This window comes from Monocercomonoides exilis (assembly GCF_001643675.1).
Source record: "Monocercomonoides exilis strain PA203 chromosome Unknown scaffold26-1319188, whole genome shotgun sequence".
Lineage (NCBI taxonomy): Eukaryota > Preaxostyla > Oxymonadida > Polymastigidae > Monocercomonoides > Monocercomonoides exilis.
In genome coordinates, this window is record NW_027150571.1 from 719715 (window position 1) to 745020 (window position 25306).

The 25306-nt window shown below is 39.0% G+C and overlaps 5 protein-coding genes across 5 annotated transcripts; all 5 read right to left on the reverse strand.

Annotated features, from left to right (window-relative positions):
• Positions 1-3065: 3065 nt before the first annotated feature.
• On the reverse strand, positions 3066-3555 carry MONOS_10506 (uncharacterized protein; the record flags this gene model as incomplete). The annotated part of the gene is made up of 2 exons (XM_067862961.1): positions 3066-3483; positions 3548-3555. 2 exons carry the CDS (start codon positions 3553-3555, stop codon positions 3066-3068), a joined length of 426 nt encoding a protein of 141 aa, XP_067726302.1.
• A 369-nt stretch (positions 3556-3924) lies between these two features.
• Positions 3925-4269, reverse strand: MONOS_10505 (uncharacterized protein; the record flags this gene model as incomplete). The annotated part of the gene is made up of 1 exon (XM_067862960.1): positions 3925-4269. The coding sequence occupies one exon, from the start codon at positions 4267-4269 to the stop codon at positions 3925-3927; it is 345 nt and encodes a 114-aa protein (XP_067726303.1).
• A 179-nt stretch (positions 4270-4448) lies between these two features.
• MONOS_10504 (uncharacterized protein) lies at positions 4449-4898 on the reverse strand (the record flags this gene model as incomplete). Its single annotated transcript, XM_067862959.1, has 1 exon — positions 4449-4898. One exon carries the CDS (start codon positions 4896-4898, stop codon positions 4449-4451), a length of 450 nt encoding a protein of 149 aa, XP_067726304.1.
• A 1300-nt stretch (positions 4899-6198) lies between these two features.
• On the reverse strand, positions 6199-16072 carry MONOS_10502fu10503 (uncharacterized protein; the record flags this gene model as incomplete). The annotated part of the gene is made up of 1 exon (XM_067862958.1): positions 6199-16072. One exon carries the CDS (start codon positions 16070-16072, stop codon positions 6818-6820), a length of 9255 nt encoding a protein of 3084 aa, XP_067726305.1. The 3' UTR covers positions 6199-6817.
• A 571-nt stretch (positions 16073-16643) lies between these two features.
• On the reverse strand, positions 16644-24721 carry MONOS_10501 (uncharacterized protein). Its single transcript, XM_067862957.1, has 9 exons — positions 24564-24721; positions 24307-24473; positions 24177-24254; positions 24020-24089; positions 23832-23947; positions 18998-23686; positions 17907-18743; positions 17410-17715; positions 16644-17019 (listed from the first exon to the last, which is right to left on the reverse strand). The coding sequence occupies exons 1-9, from the start codon at positions 24700-24702 to the stop codon at positions 16843-16845; spliced, it is 6579 nt and encodes a 2192-aa protein (XP_067726306.1). The 5' UTR covers positions 24703-24721; the 3' UTR covers positions 16644-16842.
• Positions 24722-25306: the final 585 nt, after the last annotated feature.

Sequence of the window (25306 nt, forward strand, 5' to 3'; positions counted from 1 at the left end):
GTTGCAATTTTGGAGTCAGTCAGTATTTCCACAATTTCTAAGCTTTTCACTTTATTTCGGAAAGCCATCATTTTTCATCAACAACAACATCCTTTCAAAATAGGAGGAGAAAAAAAAACTGTCGAAATAGATGAGGCAGCTTTTTACAGAAGAAAATTCAAAGTTGGGAGAAGGAAACCATTGTTATGGATTGTTGGTGGTGTTGAAAGGCCTGTTGCAACAAAAGGAAGGAGCAATATGTTTTTATCAATTGTACCGAATCGCACAAAACCAGTTTTTCAATCACTTATTGAATCAAAAGTTAAAAAGAACACAATAATAAACACTGATTGTTGGAAAGCATACAGTTCATTGGATACTCTTGGATTCACACATCAAACAGTTAATCATGAAAAACATTTTGTGGACCCATTAACAAAGTGTCATACTAACAGAATTGAAGGAGCTTAGTCACTTTTGATGCATTTTCTGCCTCGACATGGAGTCAAAAGGAAGCATTTGTCCAATTATTTACTAGAGTTCACTTATCGAAGAAATCCAGAAAAGAATTTTGATGATTTTTTTGAGATTTTTGTAAAGTCTACGAACAATGATGTAACCGTAATCGAGGATGATGAATTAATCTGGTATGTGATGCAAATCTCAGAATTTCATTGTTTCATATTTTTAAAATTGAGAATGGGCAAATTGAGAATTGATAATAATAAAGTTTTTTTCTATCATTTTTGAAACAAACATTCACATAATATTTATGATTTTTCTATGAGGAAAGAAAACAAGTGCTATATATCCGTAAAGAATTTTTTATTGAGTTCATTGTCAATGAGTTTGTTATCAATTTGAAATTCTTAAAAACACATTTATTTATTGATATGAAAACGATAAATATTTAAAATTTTTTATTTTCTCAAAGTCGATAAAAAAAATATTAACAATAAATCAAACAAGCGCAGAGGAAATAATTGGCATGTTCGAAATAATAGTTCAAGCTTTTATTCAATGAAGAATTTTTATCGCGCAATATTATTTAAAGCCATGAAACGATTATTCATTGATGGAATGCTTTGTTTGATAACAGCTATAATCAAGTTTTAAATGAATATTATTCATTCAATATTTGTTTCAAATAATAAACTCATATTAATTACTGTCAATATTGAAAAAGATAAAGAAGAAATATTTAAAATACCAAAGGAAATATATAGTAGATCTGACTATACAGGATATTAATAAACTGACCAACAGAGATTTAAAAATAGAAAATCAGCTATTATTTTTCAGATTTCACATAAGTTTCATATTTTTCTTCTGTCGAATCCGTTTTCAGATATGTTCATGGAAAAACGCGAAAATCTGAAATTTCAGTTGTGTCATCATTGCAACGTTTTAAATACGTACAATCCTATTTTGCAATATAAATATGGAACAAATAATAGGAATCAAAAACGCTTTGTTATTTTTTTTTGAATGTGAAAGCAGCACAAATATTCTGAACGTTGACAAATAAATTCAGGAGATATGCAGTTCACTGCAAAAGAACGTGATTTCATAAAAATAAGTTCAAATACAAAAACGTTATTAACTAAGTTTGCCATTTTCATAATTCTAAATGGCATATTCGCAGTTATAGTTAACTTTGAACGGTTTTGTTCCAGAAAAACGAGAGAAGGAAGACATGAAAAATTAAAGAACAACAGAAAAATCTCCGAAATCATTTCTAACCTTCAAAATTTTTCATTGATATGTTATCTGAAAATCCACTTTCAGTTGATTCATAATATCTTTGTTGTTATAAAATAAACACAGATAAATCATATTTTATTGAAGAAGTGAGACCAACGAAATTAACTGCTTCAATGATTTTTAGTATTTGAATTTGTAACATTGTTCTTTTTTCCAATAGGAATACTAACGAATGATGTTTATTACCCTTCCATCAATAATAATACATAAAAATGAATAATAAATTGTATGAATTAGACTGTTTTTGAAATAAAAAAAGAAAAACGATTCAAAAAATGTAATAAAATAATTGTGAATACTTGATGTTTTATAATTTGATGAAGTCAAATTACCCTCCTGCAACAAAGACGTTGTCTAATTTTTCAACTTTTTCTTTATGAACTTTTCATAAAATTGGTTGTTATTGTTTCACTGCGAAATATTTTTAAATCCTTTCCTTCATTAATTTTTTCGGTCTGCATTTTTCATTGACTTCGCATTTTTCATAATTGATAATACTGTGTTGAATTCATTCAAATTATAATGTAACTGATACTTCTATTTTGAAAAAAAGCAACACTTCAATAAAAATCTAAAATATAACTCAAAAATAATGAAGTTTGTAAAAACATCTGAAAAACATTTCGAAAAGCAAAATTAATCAAATTATTCCAAGTTGAAATCTATAACAAATACATTTTCTTTATTCACATACATTTAAAAGCATTAATCACATTTTTCCTTGAACTTGTTTGAGCAAGCTCTGATTTTATTTTCCGTAATTTTTATCGAATATCCATTATTTTCAAGATTCGCACATATTCGTTCTATAACCAAAAAATAAAAACAATTGTTATTGTATTTAAAACAAACGTATTCACATTACGATTGTGAATAATATTTTGACCACTTTTCTTTCTTTCTTTCAGAATGAATACTCGATTAAAAACAATTTCATTCTTTAATATTATGTTTCTCACGTTAAATATTATTTATCTCCTGTATACTTTCAGCTAAAACAAGTTGCAAACGAAAGAAATTCTTTATCATTGAATAAACAAGAACGTTTCATCATACATTTGCAAACACATCATATTATATAATAATACACTATCGCAAGCATCAACTCGTCTTGAAATAACTCGTTAAGCTCCGATAAATGTCTTTTTTCGTCTGTTTTGAAAGGCATTTAAAAATAAATAAATCTGAAATATTTATTAAGGGTTTGCTCCCTTAAATTTTTATTATTTCTGAGATTTTTGTAATTTATTTATCTCTCATTTTTCGTTAAATAAATACAATTTTTATAGAAATAGAATAATGAATAAACTTCTGTTTTCCATTTAAAAGTTTTCAATTCCAAAGTCGCTGAAATCATTTCTTACCAGACTCTTGTCTTCGGACTCTTCCTTTTCTTTGCATGTGCTATCCATGTTCGCACATCCCCCAGCAGCAGCACTCTCTTCCTTTCTTAGAGCGTCACTTTCATCCTTTCCGAGTTCCAAAGTAATCACAGGAACTACACACTCCTTGTTGATAACAGGTTCAATTTCTCTTCCGACAGTATCCAGCCCAGATTCTTCAGGAACTGGGCTATCTCCAGTGAGATCGATCTCAAAACTTCCCTGTCTGGGTGCATGAGGAGAATGTTGTCCAGATATATCACCAGCTTTACCTTCCACTGTTCTCTGATATATGACGCTGCCCTTCTTCTTATCTTCGTGAATACTCTGGGCGCGTCCTTTGCTCGAAAGGGCATCCCTACGTTAGCGTAGCATTGACTTTGAAAGCTGAAACATAGATATGGACTGAATTGTTCATCCACCTTGACATGTTGGTATGCACTCGATATGTCCAGAATTGTCATCCAATAGTTCTTCTCCAGGAGTTCCACCATTGTCTCCTGGGAATCCATCTTGATGTGTTTCCCTTCACTTCCTCGTTTAGAACTCTGCAGTCCAAGATCTTTTCCCACTTCCCGTTCTTCTTTTTCACCATGAATGTCGGGTTGAACCACTTCACCTCCGACTCCTGTATGGGCTTCACCACCACGTTCTTCAATTCCTCCACCAAAAGGGATAAATGACTGTTCTTCATCTCCGTCGTCCCTCGAAACTCTTGTCTGTGTTTTCTCTTCTCGAGTGAGATTGGGGACTGGGGACTTTTCCATCGAGCTCTTATACCACTGCTCACTTGTTTGCCTCACCCAATCTTCTTCCACTCGCTCATCCTGTTCACCAGTCTCCTAGGAAGTGGCTCCTTCGGTGGTCCAATCGCTACGTTCCTCCTCACATCTGGCATCCTGTGGACATTCTGGATCTGTGTAATCTCTTCTCCTTTGAGAACATCTGCAATAACTATCTTCAAGCTCTCCTCCCGGGCTCTCCTAATTGGGGACTCGATAGCAGTCCCAGAAGCTATCCAGACTCCCTTCTCTTTCTCCTTCCCGGATTTCCGATCATTCTTGTGTCTTGTCTTGCGGGGATATACGGAGTCTTCTTCTGCTCTCGTTGTGTCATGTTGTACATCTTCATTCAATATCTCCATCGCGAAATCCCCTGTGAATTCCCGTTGTTTTTTCTTCTCTTGATCAAATGTACTCACCACCTCTCTGATATTCTCATTCTGTTTCGGGGTTTCTTTCAATAATATCATCTTGCAATGAGCTGTTGTTTCTTGTCAAATAGTCATTTCGCTGGAGCCTGACAATCTCTTCTCTTTCTCTGTCAAGCTGCAAAGCGCAGTTCTCTTTGCTCTCTCTTCAAACTCTCATTTCTCACTCGATGCTCCTGTGCCCATTTGCTCGTTTTGATTGTCAATTCCACAGCTGTTCCCACTTGGGTCCTTGGGGGAGCTGGTGGCAATGGTCCCGTAATGGAAACTGTCTTTCCCGTGATGGTTGGGAGGAACTGGGCCTGGAACTGTGGCGTTCTCTTCTTTCCCTTGAAGTCCGTAAAGCTGCAGCCATATTCCCTTCTCTGGAGTTGTCTGTATACGAATCCTTTTGTGCTCCTTCCCGAACTGTATCTTCTCGAAAGTCCACCTTTGGCCGTTGCAGGTCTGAAACCTGTTGTGGAGTCGGGAGATGCACCGTATCCTGCTGCATCTCCCTCTGCTTGAAAAAAGCTAGTGCTCTCCTCAAGTTTCCTCAGGTTCTCCGGCACTTCCTTAGACATTCCTCCTTCTAAAAAACCTTTCGCGCTTTCCCAACCCGATTGGGGTATAACCTTCAGTAGGTTAATTCTGCTGATACAGTCGGCTGTTAATGCAAAGGAACAGAATAGTCCTCTCAGTCGTTCTTTTTCTTCTTCTCTAAGGAACTAAATTCTCAATTCCTTCGCCGTGAGGGCTACGATTGCTTTCGCTGCTTCAAAGCCCGATTCAAGAGCAGGTTGGAGGAGTTCCATACCCGGACAGCTTCTGGTGAGTACTTTCTTCCTTCAGCTGTGACCACCATCACAGCTAAGGTGTACCAACTCGCATCAGTGTGTCTGGTGAAGAAACTCCTTCTCGGTATCTGGAATAAATGTATTCAGTATATCATCATTCATTCTTAACGATCCCGCCTTACAAAACTCAATGAACTTCCTCAGCTCGCTCGCTTGTCTCCGGGGTGTCAACCACTCCCTGGGAAAGATTCTGGTAAAGTTTTCTATTCCTTCTTTCTCTTCCTGAACTTCTTGCTCTTCCGAATCCCAGTCGCTATCCTCTTCATTTTACTGTCTCCTCGGACAGCTAATTGAACGATGCAATCTCTCACGCTTTCCTTGTTTCCGCTTTGCGATCAGATCACTAAAATTTGCATCTAACTCCGACTCGCTCGATCTCGATCTGCTTCTTCTTCTTTGTCGCTCTCTCTTCTCTTTCTTCATTGGTATCATTTTCACAGCTCCGGACTGCATTGGCCATGTTTGGCTCCAAGCAAATTCTTCAATCATGTTTTCTACTCTCCTTATTCTCTGTATTAGATCAAAATCCATACACTCACCGTCTCTGCTTGATAGTCTAACAGGTTCTTGTTCCATTTTAACAGCGGACAATGATGTTCTAGGCAATGTGAGTATTAGCGAAGTTTGATCAAAAACCACCCAGAAAACGAATGAAATACTTATTATTGAGGAGCAAATCTGCTCCGTGCGTTCACAGATTCGTTCTATTGCGAATTTAATCTAATGGAAAGAACAAAATAAATAAAAACATAACGAAAGTTGTGGAAAAGATTTTCATTATCTTAAAGGTACTTTATTTTTTAAAAAAAAGATAAACTTGCTGTTCATTTTTAATTTTTTGAAATATTCAAAACACCCATTTGTCTCTCAATGATTTGTGTTTCAATGAATACGAAGAGCACAAATTGACATATGTCTAAATTTTCATCATTTCTTATCTTATTCTTTTAATGTTTCGAAAATTGTTTTGATTGTTTTCTCAAATATGTTGATTTACAAATAGAAAAGAATGATTCAGGCATTTTTCTGGGAAATGAAATTCATTGTTTCTGTCGAATTTCAATTAATTGTTGTGTTTTGTTTTCATGAAAATGAAATGAAAAAAATATAACTGAAAAAACGAATGTGAAAAATATGTGTGAAAACACAATGAAGATTCAATAATTTTGAAGATTATTTTATCAACGTAATGAAAAGATCACACATTCCGCTCTTAGAGAAGTCATCACAATCATTCATTCATACACATATACAAAAGGCTTTGCAAAAATTGAGATTTTCTGAATACATACATAAAAACAAAACAATCAGATAAAATATTAAAGAAATAATTTTTTTATAAGATATTTTTTAATCCTTTTGAATACAAATACAAACACACAAATGGATTTCGAAATGAATATTAAATCAGAAAACTGAATTCAAAAAATGAAGATAAATCTAAGTATTCCACAAGAGAAATGCTTTCCCAAATATCTCAATATCATCATCATCATCATCTCTTCTCTTTCAAATGTGTCTCATTATCCCAAAAATGAAACCTTCACATGTTGCACAAGAACTCCAAAACATTTACCATCTTTTCTTTGAAAACGGTGAAAATGTTTCTTTCGCACCCAGAAATATCCTCTCAAACAAAACCCTTCTCACACGATTATTATCCCCTTCACCATTTCTTTCTCCACATCATTTCTTGTTTTCCTCTCTCTTTTTTGTGGATTCACTGAAAGTTTCTCTTGTGATTCCGATATTGCTTGTGCTTCATCTTCTGTTTTGCTCTTTTCCTCTTCTGTGCCATCCTCATCCTCCATCGCATCTGACATCGTCAGAATCATTGTTCCAGCTGGAAAGTGCTGAAACAGTTCTCTTTTCAGATCATCCAAAGAAATGCGAATCGAGCGTTGCGATTGCCAGCAGCTCTCCACAAGCTCTCCAAGCCCACTTTCTTCAACAAGAGCTGCCATGTCTGGCCTCTCCCCATTCAAAATCTTATCTCCAGCCACCTCTGCTGGATACTCTCCAAACGGGATATCCAGTGTTAGACACTCCCACAACATCATCCCGATCGAAAACACTACTGACTTCTTCGTTGCCCCCATCTTCTTGTTCACCTGCAGCTCTGGTGCCATCCACCTCAAACACTCTTTTCTGTTGTATTCATCATCCTCAAATGCTGATGAAGGAAGAGAGTCTTCGCTATCATCACTGGCAGATGTCACAACAGTCGATGAAGAGATGGATGATGAGTCTGAATCATCATCAGATGAGAAGTCAGAGTGCATCACAATGCAGATCACCATGTGTTCTGAAAACAGAACAATGTGAGGACTCAGAGTGGAAAGAGAAGATAATCCATTTTCCATTTCGTCAAATGAATGAAGTGCGAGATTAGCCACCCAGAACAGGATCTGTGCAGCTGTTTGCTCCCTCTCCTGAAGAGTCCCAATTGCCATCTCCTTTGTCTTATTCCTTCCATGCAACAACATGAACAGTGAATCCCTCAAATCCACAATCAGCTTCTCATGAGGAGACGAGCAGGCCATCGCATCCACCAGATTCGACATCGATGAGGTGGTTGGACACAGACTCTCCGATCGAACAAATGTTGAATCTGAATCTGTTGTTGAAGTTGATGAAATTGATGGTGATGGCGTTCGCTTTCTTGTCTCTTCATCATCTTCTTCCTTCTCATCAACCTTCTCGAGCATCCATTGAGGAATCTTGTCTGAATCTCTCCCCAAAATGTATTCAGTTGAACCACTCTCAGAAAGAAGATGTTCTGATGACTCTGAATGTCCCAAACTTTTCTCATACACCCTCTTTTTCATTCTCTCTTCATTCTTCTTTTCTGCCTCCTTCTCTGCCCTCCTCCACTGCTCCTCTGGTGACATCTCCATCGTCACCATCTCAAATGCCTTTGGATCCTTCCTCACTGTGTCATTCACAATCTCCTCCAATTCCTTTGTTCTTCTCTTTTGCTTTCTCCAACGAACAACAAACAAAATAAATCCAATCAGAACAATCACAAGAATAGCTGCCATGATCATTACAATCAACAACAAAGAAGATTTTCCATCTTTTCCTCCTTCAACAATCCTTTCATCTCCTTTTCCAACATTTTCACTCCTGTTCTTCACAATAAATCGCTCTGTTGATGAAGGCGAATCTCCTTTCCCAAACACAATCCACACACTCACTTCTGTCTCTTCTCTCACTTTCTCCAGTTCTGAACATGAAATGAATGTGTGAATCTCATTCTCTGACACAAACCCTTCTTCTTCAATCCCCTTTCTCACTATCTCCTCTTCATCCCCATCTTTCATGCTCATCTTCACTGACAAATCACATGGAAGAAGCAGCTTTCCCACAATCATCAACTCCACATTTCCATTTGGCTGAGAACTATTCTTCACCTCTTCCAAAATGGGGATGAAAAATGATGATCCTCTTTCAGCTGCTATCCCTCCCAATTCACATCCCTCATCCAATATCCACAATGATGAGTTATCTTTCAACCCATCTCCCCCTTTCACACTCACAACATTCAACTCCCCATTCCCTTCACAAATCACATTCCTTCTGGCTGATGGATATCCCTCGATCGATGGGTTGTTGTTCTCAAACTTTCCATTTTCAATCTTCACACTCGCTCCACTCACCCACAACCCACCTGCCTTGCTATTTCTGATTGTTGTTTCCCTCATCTCCACTTTGCTCTTCTCAATATCAACCAATGACCCATTCCATTTGCATAATCCTTCTTTTCTATTGTTTTCTTCATTGATAACCTCGTTTTCATTTTCTCCATCAAACACACATGCCTCAATCCTCACATTCTTGGAATTCCTGATCTGCATCATGCTTCCCTTGTTCACTGAATTCACACATCTCCCAAATGAGCTGTTCAGCACACTCACCTCTTTCTCAGCATCTTCTATCCCAATCACACACCCCTTTGACATCACAGTCACATTCACAACTCCCATCTCTTTCATCTCAACTTTCGCTTTCCCTCCAACACTCACAACATCCCCCTCACATTTGATGTTCGATATTCTTGATTCAACAATTATCACATTCGATTCTTCACAAAATAAAAGAATTGATGTTGTTGAATGAATATCACTGAATGTTGTTTCGGTTATCTTCAGCTCTCCACTCTCCACACTCACAATTGAACTGTTCAACTTCAACTCAGCTGTTGTTGTTGGGGAAGAAGAGATGAATTCACATTTTTGGATCTCCATTGACCCATTCTTCACTTTCATAAAATAAGTGTGAGCTGACTCAAATCCATCTTCAAACTGGAATGAGCACCTCTCCACTCCACATTCATTCACAAACTCCATCACACAATCCTTCTCAGCTGACTTCTCAATCTTGCAGTTCAACCGAACAATCCCCTGTGCCTTTTTCAATGAGTTCACAACCAGATCTCCAATCACACACTCCTTCCTCACAAACCCTTCCCCATAAATCAGAATCCCATTCATCACCCCTTCCTCGATGTGCTCAACCCCACAGTCGATGCTCGCACACGGAATGCTCTGTGCCCCACATCCCCTCCCATCACTCCCTCTCCCACTCACAAACACCTGTGCCGAATAATAGAATGTGATCAGCGGAATCAGATCAACATCTCCCTCGCTCCAAACATCCCTCCCACAGATGGAGTTGTTCGAGTTCAGTGACTCCTGGTTGTAGTTCAACGCAAACAGCGTTTCGTTGATCTGGTGAACAATCGAGTGGCATCTGACAAACACGTCTTTCCCCACATGTGCCTCATTCATCACAAACAGAATGTTCACAATCTTGAAATTCAGAGGCGGAATCGGACTTTCATTTCCATAATTCGCATGTGGGTCAGACCCATCAATGAACAGCCCTCCTCCACACCCTGTCTCACTCGAGCACTTGCACATCGAAAACGTGCTCCCATTCACTTTCAACACCGACTCCCCACTCTTCAGCACCACTCTCATCCCCCCTCCTTCATCACTCAAACCACTCTTGCAACTCGACATCGAACACTCATCCATCACACACTCCACCCCATCCTCAAATGATCCCACATCAACAATACTCGCTCCAATCCCTTCGTTTGTGATGTTCGCAAATGAACATCCAATAACCCTCAAAACTGGTCTGTTCCCATTTGAAAAGTCTTTCTTTTCTCCATTCATCTGGTTTTCATCTTCCATCATCGAAATCAGACTTCTTTCTGTCACTCCAGCAAATGAGATGTTCACATTCTGAAGTGTCACCTCACCTGCACTTGGACTGAAGGCAATCAACCCTTTCAACTCTGAAATCAAACTCAACGAACACCTCTCAATCACAACACTCCCTCCATTCACTCTCATCACACAATATCCAAAACTCTCTGCCACCCTCCTCCCTGGGCCAAATGAACAATCTGAAACTGACAATAATGTGTTTGCTCCAGAGGATTCAATCAACACTTCGTGATGGGTGGTGATGGCTGGCTTGGTGAATGACACATTCACAAATGACAGACTCACATTCGACGATATCATTGAACCATCAGACAAATCATTCTCATCTTCATCACTGATCGTCACCCCTGTCCCTTTCTTTGTCCCTTCAATCACAACTTTTTGTGACTCTGATATTGATGAAGAAATTGATGATGAAAATGATGATGAAAATGAAATGGAATGGCTCAGCAACCCAGATCCCACAATGGCAATATGTGTTTCCCCTCCTCCAAGTGTTGGATATCGAAGTGATATCAAGTGGTCAATCGATGAGCATGGTGCCTCGGAATACCCACACCCACTGAAGTCTCCTCCTTTCTCTCGAGAAACAAACCCATCCCCACTCCAGTTCCTCCACAAATACACAACCAGCGGAATCACATATCCCTCCTCTCCAGTCATCTTCCTCTCCCATCCACACAGCTCATCCAATGATCCCAACTCCTCTTCCTTTATCTCCCATTTCAGGTGCCCCTCATTCACTATCTCACTCAGATTCCATCCTGACACAAACACATTCTTCCCTTTCCACCCATCACATCCCTCAAATTCCATCCCTTCCATCACAAATGTTCCCATCTCATCTGCCAGCTTCACAAACATCCCTCCTCCCATTCCTCTCCCTCCTTCCTCAACATCCTCTCTTGGCACTTCACACAAAGAATACCTCACTCCTTTCATTTCCAACCTCCCTCCCTTCCCCACCGATATCTTCATCCCTCCCCCTTTCATCCCACTCCCTCCTGAACACACTGATGACAAATTGCATCCTTCAATATTCACATTCCCATTCACACCCATCTCCACATTCAAACATCCTCCTCCTCCTCCACTTCCACCAACAACTTCCACTCCACTCATTCGGCTGTCATTCATCTCCAATTGAGCTCCATTCGAAACAACAATTGGTGATTTCCCACTCATTCTCGCTCCCCCTTCCATCACAAATCCATGAACAACCAACCCTCCTCCCTCAATACAAATCACACTGTATCCAATCATTTCATCATTTCCAAATGTGACTGAACAGCTGGTCATTGTGATGGTTGATGATGATGAGGAGGAGTGGATAAATCCACTTCTCTTCCCATTCATTTCTTCATTCAGCACAAATGACAAATGTCTCATCTCAAATGATTTTGTGCACTCAATAAGGTTATTCTGGGTTATCGATCCTTCATCCCTCACAAGCACACTCATCCCTTCTTCTTTCCCACAAACACTCACCTCAAATGATGCTATTTTCATCTCATTCTTTATCCATGATTCTGAGATAACTTCAATTTCATTCACATTGATGCTCGCTCTCTTCCCAACACAATAGTCAATCGTCAAACACCCAAACTCCTCAAACCCACAATGGCTCTGATCCAGTGCCCTCTCTCCTCTCCCATCAACTCTCAGCTTTGTCCCCATTGAACACAAATACACAAACAGCGGAATCACTTCCCCTTCTCTCCCATCCTCACTCCCACACAACTTCAACACATCTGTTGGAATCACACCAAAATCAAAAAATGAAAATGAGCTCCCATTCACTTTCCACTCCAACAACACTCCTCCACCACATTCAACAAACACATCCTTCCCATATTGAGCTTTGTTATTCTCCCCAAACACAAACAAACCCTCTCTTCCAGATTCCATTTTCATTGAGCCATCCCTGCTCTCCATCACAATCATCATCCCCCCCCCTCTCCCTTCACTTCTCCCACCTGAACTCTCCCCTGAACCCTTCGCCTCACACCCATCAATCACACAACTCCCATTCACAACAACACTCCCTTCCCCATTCACAACAACATTCATCCCTCCTCCTCTTCCACCAACACACCTGCACCCCTTCACAACACACGACTCAATCACAATTATCCCATTCTTCCCCTCATCCCTCTCTGCTCCAACCACTCCACTCACCCATCCTCCATCTCCACTTCTCTTCTCAATGTTGTTCACCTCACATCCGCAAAACACAACTGATTCCACCCCTTCACTAAACTCAATCAGCGAATGTTCTCCAAATATCAATGTCTCTCTGATCACCAATCCCTCCACTTTCACTTTTCCCCCAACCACATTCGCAAAACAATATCCAATGGGATTCTCGGATGAACAAACAACAGAACAGTCAGTGAGTGTGAGGAGTGTGGAGTTGGATGTGATCAGAGATGATGATGATGCACCAGACAGAACATATGGAATACAGAACTTGATGTTTCTCATTGAACATTTGCTTTGCACATCAATCAGACAAGATGACTCAAAATTCTCTGGTGCTTTCACCTTAATCTCTATCCCTTTTGTCACACATGAAATCTCCCATTCATGGCCATCTGTCATTCCAACTGCCTCAGCAAGCACATATCCTGAATCCAATTCGATCTTCTTGTTTGTGTCTGCATATCTCACCTGTGCTGCATGGATGATGGTGGCACACGGATAATAGTCAAACCCACAGAACCACGAGTCGTATCCACCCACCCCATCCTTCCCTTTCCCCACATGTGCTGCATCTGGATATCTGTCCAAATACACATTCAGTGGGAACAGCCCCATTGTTGTGTCACTCCGATCATATCCCACAATCTCATTGTATTTTGAACTGTCATGTTGAACATTCAGCTTTTCTCTTGTTATTCCCCAGCTCACTGAATCGCTCCCATTCACAAATACATAATTCCCTCCCAACGGGGCAGAACACCCTGAGAAGTCAACTGACGCAATCGAGAAGTCAATCGAGTTGTCAGCCAGATGCAGCATCATCCCTCCTCCATATTTGCCACTTCTGCATCTCTTGAATGTTGTTGTTCTTTCAACCTGAAGCTTGCTTGCATCTGTTTCCATCTCAACCTTGATTCCTCCTCCACTGCCATTTTCACACCCACAATCTTCGATTGTCACATTCTGAACAACAAATGTCTCCCCTTCTGCCACACTCTTTGCCACAACCACCCCATCTCCTTCAATCAACTTCACATTCTTCACCGTTAAGTTCACCAGCGTGCTCCCTCCAGATACTGTGGATGTCAAAAAAAGGGCAGAGGAGGAAGATGAAGAAGAAGATAAAACAGGTTCAGAGAACAACGATTGAGAAATATTCATATCTTTGATCTCCACATCAACCATCGACAGCTGTGAAAGTGGAACCGCAAACACTGACGAAGAAATAACATATTCTCCAACATTACTCCTTGTAATCACAACATCCTCCAACGAGAGTGACCCACTCCTGTCAGAAACCACAACCACACTCGGAGAAGAAGGATTTGCGTTTGAGTTACAGTCAACCTTCATGTGCAACAAACCAAGGTGACCTGTTGAAACACTGAACAGCGATCCAGTTGATGAAAGGGATTTCATTTCAATCGAACTCTCCATCCTTCCTTTCCCAATGACTGAAATCTTCTTTGTCCCAATCTCAATTGTTGCTGTCTCGCTTGTGTGATTCCCGCCCATCAGCGTTATATTCAAATTGACCTGGATCACACTCTTATCAACTGCAACACCAATGGTTCTGCATGCACTTGACTCATCCAATCCACACAACTCTTCTTCGCCACCTCCACTCACAGCAACAAATCGATTGAGAATTCCTCTCTTCAACCAATCCTTTTTTGATGTTTCGTCATATGTCCATTTTTGTTCATTTGCATAATTGTGTGCAAAGCAGATCCTCTTATCGTTTGTGTTTGTGGTGTAACATTCGAAAAATGGATTTCCAGCGTTCAAATAGACATCGTAAGTATCAACATATTCAACATCATGCCCACGTGGATTGGCTGCATCCAAACAACTGCATCCGTGAAAAAATAAAAACAAACAATAGATACCATCATCTGGTGCTGTTGTTCGATTTGGATGCAGCTCCAGTCCTCCACCCTCTTTTTTAGCCCAACAAGAAATAAATTGGGTGCTTCTCATTTTGAATTCAGCAGGAACATTATAGCAAAAGATCCCTCCACCAATTGAATTAGCAACCGAGCATGACGTGAAACAGCAATCAAACAAACATGCACTCTCCCCTTTTCCATATTCAGTTCCAACACATCCAATATCTGAAACATAAAAATTATCAAGATAAAGTCCTCCTCCGTATCCATTTCCCAGACAACTCCTGAATTCACATCCACTGATCCGAACACAATTAGTGATTGAAAAAATGCATATACCACCCCCACGATAATTCTGTGCCACACAAGAATCAAATGTGTTGTTAACAATCTCGACCGATTTTAAATTGAAAAAATTAATACCACCTCCTCCATAATGAGCACAGCAGTTGTTGAAAGAGCAATGCGAAACAGACACCGATGCCGACGTCTGACTGAACATGCAGATTGCCCCTCCACTTGACACTCCATCTGAGTATGAATTTTCTGCTCCTGTTGTCTTCGACCCATCCCATTCACACCAAATAAACGAATTGGACCCATTTTCTGTTTCATTATGCCTTCCTGGCTTTAATGGAACATCTTCAGTTCCTTCACATTCAACATTCCTTGTCCGACAACACCCAATGAATGAGGTGTTTGAAACAGACAAGGAAGCTAAGGGGTTATTCAGAGAGTGAACAATTCCGCCATCATACACATCGCATACTGATGAGAATGAGCAACTGCTCAAAAAACATGTGGTTTGGGTTGACGTAGCGGTTGAAGGCGAGCATGCATCATTTGCTGTTGAAATATTGAAAAATGTGAGTTGAGAGAGTGAAACAAGAGGAATGAAGTGTGATGAGAGGAATGGGGCTGATGAGACACAAAAAGAAGAGAAATGTGATTCACTCAACGAAATAATGGCAGACTGTGAAAAGTGATTGCCAAATTGTTCAGAAGTGAAAAGAGGAGGAAATTCATTCAAACCTTCAACATTTGGCTCAACAGAAACATTAACAAATGATCCAAAACTCCCTTCCAACTCAAAAGGAGATAAATGTTGCCCCACAAAAAGAATGCACTCTCTCATTGAAAGAATGCTTCCTCTTTTTGCAATGAGTATTCTTTTTGATCCTTTTTCTCTCATCAACAGTTTCATTTCCATGATTGATGAATTAAAGCATTCCAAACAACCATCTATTTCGCTCCATTGGAAAATATTAGGCTTCTTCAAAATTCCAATTTCTTTTCCTAATTCTTCTTTGTTGTTTTTTTCATCTTTCTGAAAGTCTTTTCCACGAATTTCACTCAACTTCATTTTTTTATTCAATCTTATATCATCTTCGTTGCATTTAATAAACTCAGTATTTGAAGGGTTTTTGCTAATCTGAAGCATGTTTCCATCCATTTCAATAACCTTTTCTTCTTTCATATTTTCTCCAACCAAGTTGGAGATTTCTTTTGAGGCAGCGAAAAGAATGCAATACAAATAAGAACAGAAAACAAATATCCCTATTCCTGACATCATTTTAACTGTCTGTTGGTTGAGAAAAGCAAAATACACTTCTATTATAATTAATGGAAAATGTTATGGGTCAAAAACAAAAGGCTCAATAAATAATTAATGGATGGTTTTTTGCTTTGTATTTATTTTCAATAAGTTATTGACGAAAAAAGAAATTTCATTATTATCAGTTATCTGTGAATATTTCAGATTATCTAGTTAATATTTGGAAGCACGCATCGTATTTTGAAACTTTTTAAATTTTCAATTTTTATTTTTTTATCAAAGACAAAAAACACCAAAAAAAATAAAATAAAATAAAATAAAATAAAAACACGAATATATTAATTTCAAAGAAATCATTTTCCAATTGAATTAGTAATTTTGAAAACGAAATTCTTTCTTTTTCAACTGGGAACTTTTCCAAGCATTCACAAAATTTATCTTATTTGGCTTAATAACAAGAATTGAATTCGACAGATATGAAATTTTCAAAGAACAATTTTTAAATTTACAAATCTTAGCGTCTTTCGTACCCCTTCACATGCCATGAAACTTTTCATTAAATTATCGAGGAAAAAAAAATTTCATCGAATGTTCATACGACCTTATTTTTCAAATAAAATAAATACAAATTTTCAAAAGCTGTGAAATACACATATTTCAAAAAGCAAAACTTTCGAAATCAAAAAGTGAAAAAAAAGAAAAAGAAAAAGAAAAAGAAATGAAAAAAGAATAGAAAATACAATTATCAGTTTCTGAAGTGAAAATGAGATGCTCTCATGAAAAACCTCTCACCCAGCTCTTGTTATTTGCTTGCTGTGTGTTTCTTGCTCTTTCTCTTTCATCGCCTTCAGCTCGCTGGACAGGCGCATAACCTCATTTCCAAGCACATCCATGTCGCTCTGAAGCTGAAGGCTTCGCTGGAGCGCTTCCTCATACAGATCGTGAATGCGCCTCAACGCCTCGTCCTTTTTCAAAATAATAATAATAATAATAATAATAATAATAATAATAATAATAATAATAATAATAATAATAATAATAATAATAATAATAATAATAATAATAATAATAATAATAATAATAATAATAATAATAATAATAATAATAATAATAATAATAATAATAATAATTGATATCAAAAAATAAATGATAGAATTATTTCAATGCAGTGAAAGAAAATTAAATTAATATTTGGATAGAAGAAAAATCAAAACGAATATTTAACAAAATTTCACAATAAGCAAAAATTCATGTTTAAATATTACATAACATATATATATTAATATAAATACATATGAAAAATGTCAAAAGTTAAAAATTTTTTGTTTAAAAAAAGGGTGGTGGTTTAAACATACCTTTCCTCCTTTCCCTTCCTTCATGAATATCTTTTTGAGGTTGTCTCTGTCTATTTGCACAGACTTCAGCTCTTTCGCCAATGACACGACGACTCCCTCGAGATGAACACAATTGACACAAGTTGATGGAGATTCAGAATTCGAACCAGAAGAAGAAGAGGAGGAGGAAGAAGAAGAAGAGGAAGAAGAGAAGGAAGAAGAAGAAGAAGATGGAGTGTGTTGAGATGTTAGAGATTGTGTGTGGTGTGAAGTGGGGGTGGCTGGCGGTGTTGGAGTGGTGCTCATTGGAAGTGGATGGCCAACAATCTGGTGCAAATGCAATTAAAAGAAAAGAAAAGAAAAGAAAAAGAAGAAAATGAAATATTTATTAAGAAATGAATAAATAAATATTTTATAAAGTCAAAAACGAAATAAAATAAAATAAATTAAATAAAATTAAAATAAATTAAATTAAATTAAAAATGAAAATCATATCAAAGAATAAATTTTTTCAGTACCTTCGCCACATCAGCTGAAGAAAGAGGAACAGAAGAGCTCAAAGCAACTGGCTTCTCCTTCAAACTCCAATGCCCGCTTCCTCCATCTTTGTCCCTCCTTCTCTCTCTCTCCTTCTCCTTCCCTTCCCTTTCCCTCTCTTTCTCTTTCTCTTTCTCTCTATCAAACGCCGAAGACATGCTGCGCTGGTGCTGGAACGTGGGCGACGCTGCCGTCAGCGCTGCCGAATGCATCGGCAGATGAGGAGTCGGAGTGAACACTCTCCCTTGTGACAGATTTCCGCTGCTTCCTCCTCCTCCTCCTCCTCCCAGCATCCTCTGTAAATCTCTTATTGTCTGCTGGCTTCTTCTCTGCTGCGCTGCCATTTCTGCTTCCACATCGCCCACCCTTCTCTGCATCTGCTCCACTTCCCGTTCTCTTTCTCTCCCTCTCTCTTTCTCTCCTTCCACATCCTCAAGCATCATCTCAGCCCTCGCTGCCTCCACATCCTTCATCGCCTCTCGCTCTCGCTCTCTCTCTCGCATCTCTTCCACACTGCGCGTCATCTCCTGATATTCCTCCCTCATCGTCTTCACCTCCATCCGCATCTGATTCTGCTCTTCTTCCATCTCCTTCGCCTTCTCCTTCTCTTTCTCCCTCTCCTTCCGCATCATCATTTTCTCCTCTTCCATCTTGTTCCTTTCTTCACTTCGCTTCTTCTCTTCTTCCAAAAGCTCCTTCTCTCTTTCCTCTTCCTTCTCGTGCAGCTGCTCAATCTCCTTCACTTTCGCTTCTGTTTGCTCTTTCCATTCAGAAATCTCGTCATTCAATTTCTGCATCTGCTGCTCGTTCTGACGAATCTGTAAAATAAACAATGAGAGAAAAGAAGTTTATTATTAAATAAAGAAGAAGAAGAAGAAGGAAAAAAAAAAATAATTGTTAAAAAGAAAGAAAGAAAGAAATATGATTTTCATTTAAAGAAAATAGAATTTCATAAATTAAAACTTTTTTAAAAACTTCCATTTTTTCTCAAAATCGCCTTTTAATTTTTATTTATTTTTCCTTTTCTTTTAAAAATTTTCATTTTTTCTGAACTAACATCTCATTTTCACACCTTTTCTTCCAACAACCCCATTTCTGTCTTAGTCTTTTTGATGTCTTCTTTCTCTTTCTTTCTCTCGTTCATCACCTTCTGCATCGTCTCCCTCCTCTCCTTCTCCTTCTCCTCCTCCCTCTTCTTCATCTCCTCTTCTTTCCTCTTCATCTCATTCTTCGTCTCATCCACTTCTCTTTTCAGCTCTTCGTTCCGCTTCTTAAGCTCAGCATTCTCTTTCTTCGCCTTCCCGTTCAAATCAACCATCTTCTCCAGCTCTTCCATCATCTCCTCGTTCTCCTTCTCCTGCTCCTCTTTCTCCTTCTCCCGCTCGCTCTCCTCTTTCTCCTTCTCCTTCTTCCTCCTCTCGTTCTCCTCTTTCCTCGCACTCTTCTCCTTCTCCAGCGTCTTTCTCAGCTTCTCGTTCTCTTCTTTCTGCTTCTGCATCTGCCCTTTCAATTCGCCCAGCTCTTTCCCTTGTGCCTCTTTCATCTTCCTCTCATTCTCTAATTCATTCATCTTCACTGCCATCTCCTCGTCTTTCTCCCTCGCCACTTTCTCCTTCGTCATCAGCGCCTCGTCCAGCTGAGCCAAAAGCCCTTCTTTCTCCTCCACCATCCCTCTCTTCTCTTCCCTCTCCCTCTCTAAATCGCTCTCCATCGCTTCCTTCTCCATCGTCACTTTCTTCACTTCTTCCTCTTTCTCCTTCAATCTCTGCTCCATTTCTGCTGCTTTCTTCGAAATTGCCTCGTTTTCTTCCTCTTTCTGCTCAATCGACAGCGCAAACTGCACTTTCATCTGCTCCAGCGCCTCCAACTTCGTCGTCACCTCCTCATCCTTCAGCAAAATGTCCTTGTTCTCCTTCTTTTTCGCTTCCACCTCTTCTTTCAGCTTCTTCGCCTCCTCCTTCAGCCCCGCGTTCTCCTTCTCCACCTCCTCCATCTTCACTCGCAGTTCTTCAGCAGCTTTGCCATTTTCTTCCTCTTTCTTCCTCAGTTCGTCCCTCTCTTTCTTCAGCAGCTCTCTTTCCTTCGCGCTCTTCCTCTTCTCGTTCTCCTCCTTCGCGCTTCTTTCTTCTGCTTCCTTTTTCTCTTTCTGAAATCCTTCGATTTCACTCACAAATTGCGTATTTGAAGCCAAAATTGCTTCTTTTTCCTTTTCAATTTCTTCTTTCTCTCTCAAAATTTGCTCTTTCTCCTTCTTCACTTCCTCCGCTTCTGCCTGCAAGCTCTCAATTTTTGATTGAAGTTCTTTGATTTCATTGCCTTTTTCCTCTTTCTCCTTCACAAGCATCTCTTCTTTCTCCTTCGCCTCTCCTTTTCTCTTCTCTGCCTCTTCAATTTGCATCTTCATCTGCTTAAGGCTCAAAGCAATCACCTCTTTCTCCTTCGTTATCTCTTCAATGCTCTTCTTGTTGCTCTCTTTCTCCTTCTCCCTCTCCATTTTCGCCTCTTCCAGTTCTTTTTCTATGTTTTGCTTCCTCTTTTGCACTTCTTCCAGTTCTTCCGTTAATTTAGCCATGTTTTCCTTCAAATTCTCTTTCTCTTTCAAAATATCTGCATTTTGATTCGACAAAACTTCGTTTTCTTCTCCTTTCTTCGCCAGCTCCTTTTTCATTCTTTCTTCTTCCTCTTCTTTCGCCTTCGTCATTTGCTGCAACCCTTCAAGCTCCACACTCAATTTCTGCATCTCCTCCATCTTCTGCTCCATCTCCTTCTTCATGTTCTTCTTTTGCTCTGCCATCTTCTTCTTCTCTTCCTCTCCTTTCTTCCTCTCTTCCTCAAACCTCTTCCGCTCCCCTTCCAATCTTTCGCTCGTCTCCTTCAATTTCCTTTCTGCTGCTTCCTTTTCTTGTGTCAGCTGCCCTTTCACCCTCCCAAGCTCTGCCTGGCTCTGCCTCAGCGCCTCTTCTTTCTCTCTCACTCTCTTCGCTGCCTCTTTCTTCGCTGCTTCTTGCTCCTTTTCCAGTTTTTCTATCATTTGCGCTTTTTCTAATAAAACTGCTTCGTTTTTTTCATTCATCTCTTTCTTCTTCTTCTCCTCTTCTGCAAGCGCTGCTTCCATCTCTTCGCTCTTCTTCGCCATTTTCTGCTCCAATTCCGCAATAAACTCATCTTTCACTGCTGCCTCTTTCGCTCTGCTCTTTTCCTGCTCTTCCAACTTCGCCTTCTCCTTCTCTGCTTCTTTCGCCCTCTCTTCCTCTTTCTCCTTCTTCATCGCTTCCAACTCTTCTTCGTGTTTGCGTTTTTGCACTTCAACTTCTTCCTTCGCCTCTTTTCTTTCTGCTTCTCTTTCCTCTTCCATCTCCTTCATTCTCTTCTCTTTCGTCTCAATAATCACCAAAAGCTGTTTAATCTGCTGTTCTTTCTCCAAAAGCTCTGCAGCCGCCGCTGCTGCCGCTGCCTTCGAAAGATCCCTTTCTTCCTCTTCTTCTGCATCTTCATTTACGTTCACTTTCTCCTTCTCCTTCTCCTTCGCCTCTTCCTCCTCTTCCTCTTTCGCTTCTGGATTCTCATTCTGAACATCCTTCCCTTTCCCTTTCTTCCCTTTCTTCCCTCCTTTCCCTCCTTTTCCCCCTTTCCCTCCACTCCCCGCCTTTCCTTCTCCTCCTCCTTCTTCTCTTCCTTCTCCTTTTCCCTTCTCCTTCTCCTCCTTCTCCTTCTCCTTCTCTCCTTCTTTTCCCCCCGGCATTTCATTGATTGCTGTCATTCCAACTCTTCCAGCTGGCTTCACCATCATTGCAATCCGCATCTCTTCCAGCTCTTTCGAAAGACTTTCTTCTTTCTCCTTCCAAATCGCTCTTTCTCTCTTCATCTCCTTCTCCCTGTTCGCCTTCTCCTCGCTCAGCCCTTCTGCCAGCTGCTGCTTCTCCTTCTTCAGCACATCCACCTCTTTCTTGCTTGCTTCTGCTGCTGCTTCCATTTCCTGTGCCATCTTCTCCATCTTCTTCTGGTTGTTCTTCTGTTCTTCCTCTTTCTCCCTTCTTGTTTTTTCCAACTGCATCTGGATTTCACTCATTTTTCCATTCAATTCTGTTTTTTGCTCTTCCATCTGCTTCTTCAGCTGCGGAATCGCTGCCATTTCACTCGCCATCTTCTTCAATGACTCCTTCATTTTGCCATTTTCCTCTTCTTTTCCCGTCAATTGCTCGCTTTTTTCATTCAGCTCTGTTATCAGCTTGTTTATTTGATTGTCTTTCTCTTCGTTCTGCTTTGCTGCTTTCTGAATCGCCTCGTTCAGCTGCTCTTCCATCTGCTCTGCCTCTTTCATCAATCTTTGCACTTCTTCTTGTTTCGCATTAGACTTCTCTGCTTCCTTCGCTGCCTCTTCTTTCGCATTGTTGACTTCTTCCTCCTTTCTTAACACAGTTTCCTTGAGTGTTTTGTTCTCTTCTTGCAGTTTTCTCGCTTCTTCTTTGCGTTTTTGCTCATTTTGCTCTGAAATTTGGCTGTTTTTCCCTAATTCTGCAGTCATTTCTGCTAATTTTGCGATTTCTGCCTCTTTTTCCTTCATTTCCTTTGTGTTCTGCTCTGAAATTCTTTCAATTTCTCCTTTCAAATTTTGAATTTCCTCTTCTTTTTCTCTCTTTGCCTCCTTCGCCGCTTTCTTTGTTTCTTCCACTTCTTCTGCAAGTTTCACATTTTCCTTCTGAACTTGTTCGATTTTCTCTTCTTTCTCCTTCATTTCTCCTTCCATTTTGCTCTTTTCTTCGCTCAAACTCTGCAAATTCACTCGAAGTTGCCTCATTTCTTCTTCCATCTTCTTCTTTTCCTCTTTCGCTTCCTCTCTCACTTTCTCCATTTCTTCTTCTTTCTCCTTCTTCAAACTGCTCAAACCTTCTTCTGCTTGCTTCTTCGCTTCTTCCAACGCCGCCTTCTCAATTTCAATTGCTTCAAACATTTTCTTCTCTTCCTCCTTCTCTTTCTTCAATTGCATCATTTCCTTTTCCATTTGTTCTCTTCCCGCAACTGAAGAATCCAATTCTTGTCTCATTTTGCCTGCATTTTCTTTCAATTTCTCGTTTTCTGCTTTGATTTCGCTGATTTCTCGCTTCATTTTCTCGTTCTCTTCTTTCAGCTCCTTTTGCTGTTGATCCTGTGACAGCTTCGGCTCATTCTTTTCTTTGTCTTGTTCTTCATCCGATGAAACTTTTTCCTTCTCTTTCTCTTCTTTCTCTTTCTCTCTCTCCTCTTTCTCCTTCTTCAGCGCCTCCACTTCCTCCTCCAGCTTCTTCTGCGCCTCCATCGTCATCTCCTTCTCCGCCGCCATCATACTCATCATTTCTGCTTTGAACGTCGCCATTTCTTCTGCTTTGTGCTCCTTCTCTGCCTCCAGCTTCTTCTTCTCCTCTTCTAATTTCTTCTTCTCCTCCTCCGTCTTTCTCTTCTCTTCCTCCAGCACTCCCACAGACTCCGCCATCTTCTTCAGCTCTTCGTTCATCTTCTTCTTCTCCTCCTTCAGCTTCTCGTTCTTCGCAACAACTTTCTCCAGCTCTGCCACCATTTCGTCGTTGTCCCGCTCCATCTCCTCTTTCTCCTTCTCCTTCGCCTCGTCCTCCTTCTGCCTTCTTTCATCTTCCTCTCTCATCATCTTCTTCAGCATCTCGTTCTGCTCCCGCATCATCTCAATCTGCTTCGTCTCTTCCTCTGCAGCTGCAATAGCCCTGTCTCTCTCTTTCTTCACGTCACTCAGACTTTTCTTCAGCGCTTCCTGAAATATTCAGTGATTGTTTGGGTGGTGGATGGTGAGAATAAAAATAAATTAAATTAAATTAAATTAAATAGAATGAAAATTATATTGATTTTATTTTTTTTTAAAAATAAAATGAAACAATGTTCAATAATTTAATGCGGACATATTCTTCCTTTGCAACGCTGTCTATCACAACTTCTGTAACTTCTTCATCTTTTCCTTTCAGCTCTTCTAATTGTTTTCTCAAGTCCTCGTTTTCTTGTCTCAAACGAGAAATATCTTAAAAAATGAATGTTAAAAAAAATTAGATAACAATCAATATTATTAACAAGCACTTCGATGAGTTCAAACCATCTTCTCCCTTTAAAGAATTATCGCTTGATTCTTTCTGACCGTCTTCTCCTTCGACATTCTTTTCAGCCTTATCGCAAAATAGAAAATAAAAGTTTATAAAAAAATATAAATATAAATATATTTTTTGATATGAAATACTATAAAATTGTAATACCTTTAGTTTTTTCAATTCTGCTTGAAGTTCAAGATTATAATCTGAAAGAGTTGTTATGCTCGTTTGTAGTGCGCGTAACTAAATATTTATTTGTTTTAATTATTCAGTCGACAATAAATAAAAGGGTAACCTTTTCTTCATGTTCCTCTTTGAGAGTAGAAATAGCACTTTCGTGAGACTCATTTGCCTTTGAGGCCTGAGAAGATGATAAACCAGATTTTGAGATTTTAGCCTTTTCTTTTTCTTGGTGTAAGTCTTTATCCAAACGCTCAATACGTTGGTTAAGCCTGTCAATGTCTGATAATGTTATAAAAATATAGTTGGTGCACATTACAAAAAAATTGTGTGAATTGTTAAATCAGTATCCAAAAGTCAAATGAAAAAAACCTTTTGTCAGTTTTTTCTCATTTTCCTTGGATATTGCCAATTCACTTTTCAATTTATCAATCTGTTCGTGTGGCGTCAGCTCGGCACTCTCGTCAATTTCTTTCTTCTTGCCTTTTTTCATAAAATCAAGAAAAGACATTTTTGCTGTTCCGAGTTATGGTTCTGGAAATTTTCAATGCTTTTTTGACAGAAAAATATAAAACATATAGATTTATTGATTCTTATGTTGCATTTGATGAGAGTGCATTAAAAAAAAATTCTGACACGATATGAGTGTTTGATGTCAATCATCCTTTTAAATCATTTTTTCATTCTTTTATCCTTCCTTTTATTATTATGATAAATATTGTTTGAAACATGATTTATTATTTATTTTTCTTTCTTTCTTTCTCTCTCACTCTTATCAAATATTTGGAAAATTGGAAACGGATGTGATGAACTTACTTGTTCAAGTTACCCAGAGTTCAAAATAATAATGAGGAAAATTAATGAAAAGTTTTTATGAATTTAAATTTCGAACAAAAAAAAATTTAACTAAATTTCAATTATTCATTATGTTGGTTCGATCAAAAAGAAACAAAAGGTTTGCTTGTCTTCTCAAATACAAAAACGATCATTGGTTTTGTTGTTGTGACATATTGTACACTTATTTTTTTGAAATTGGAAAGAAGTTAGTATTTAGACAATAACATTTTCAAAAAGTCTGAAAAGAAGAAAGTTTGCTTTCACCGATTGTTTCCAAT

What these genes read in the sequence shown, in the direction of transcription:
- MONOS_10501 (XM_067862957.1), bottom strand. Translation starts at nt 24,702, where the DNA reads ATGTCTTTTCTTGATTTTATGAAAAAAGGCAAGAAGAAAGAAATTGAC. An exon ending in TTCTTTAAAGGGAGAAGATG is followed by an intron (nt 23,948 to 24,019) that starts GTTTGAACTCAT and finishes TCATTTTTTAAG; the next exon opens with ATATTTCTCGTTTGAGACAA. An exon ending in AGGAAGGGAAAGGAGGAAAG is followed by an intron (nt 17,020 to 17,409) that starts GTATGTTTAAAC and finishes ATTTTGAAAAAG; the next exon opens with GACGAGGCGTTGAGGCGCAT.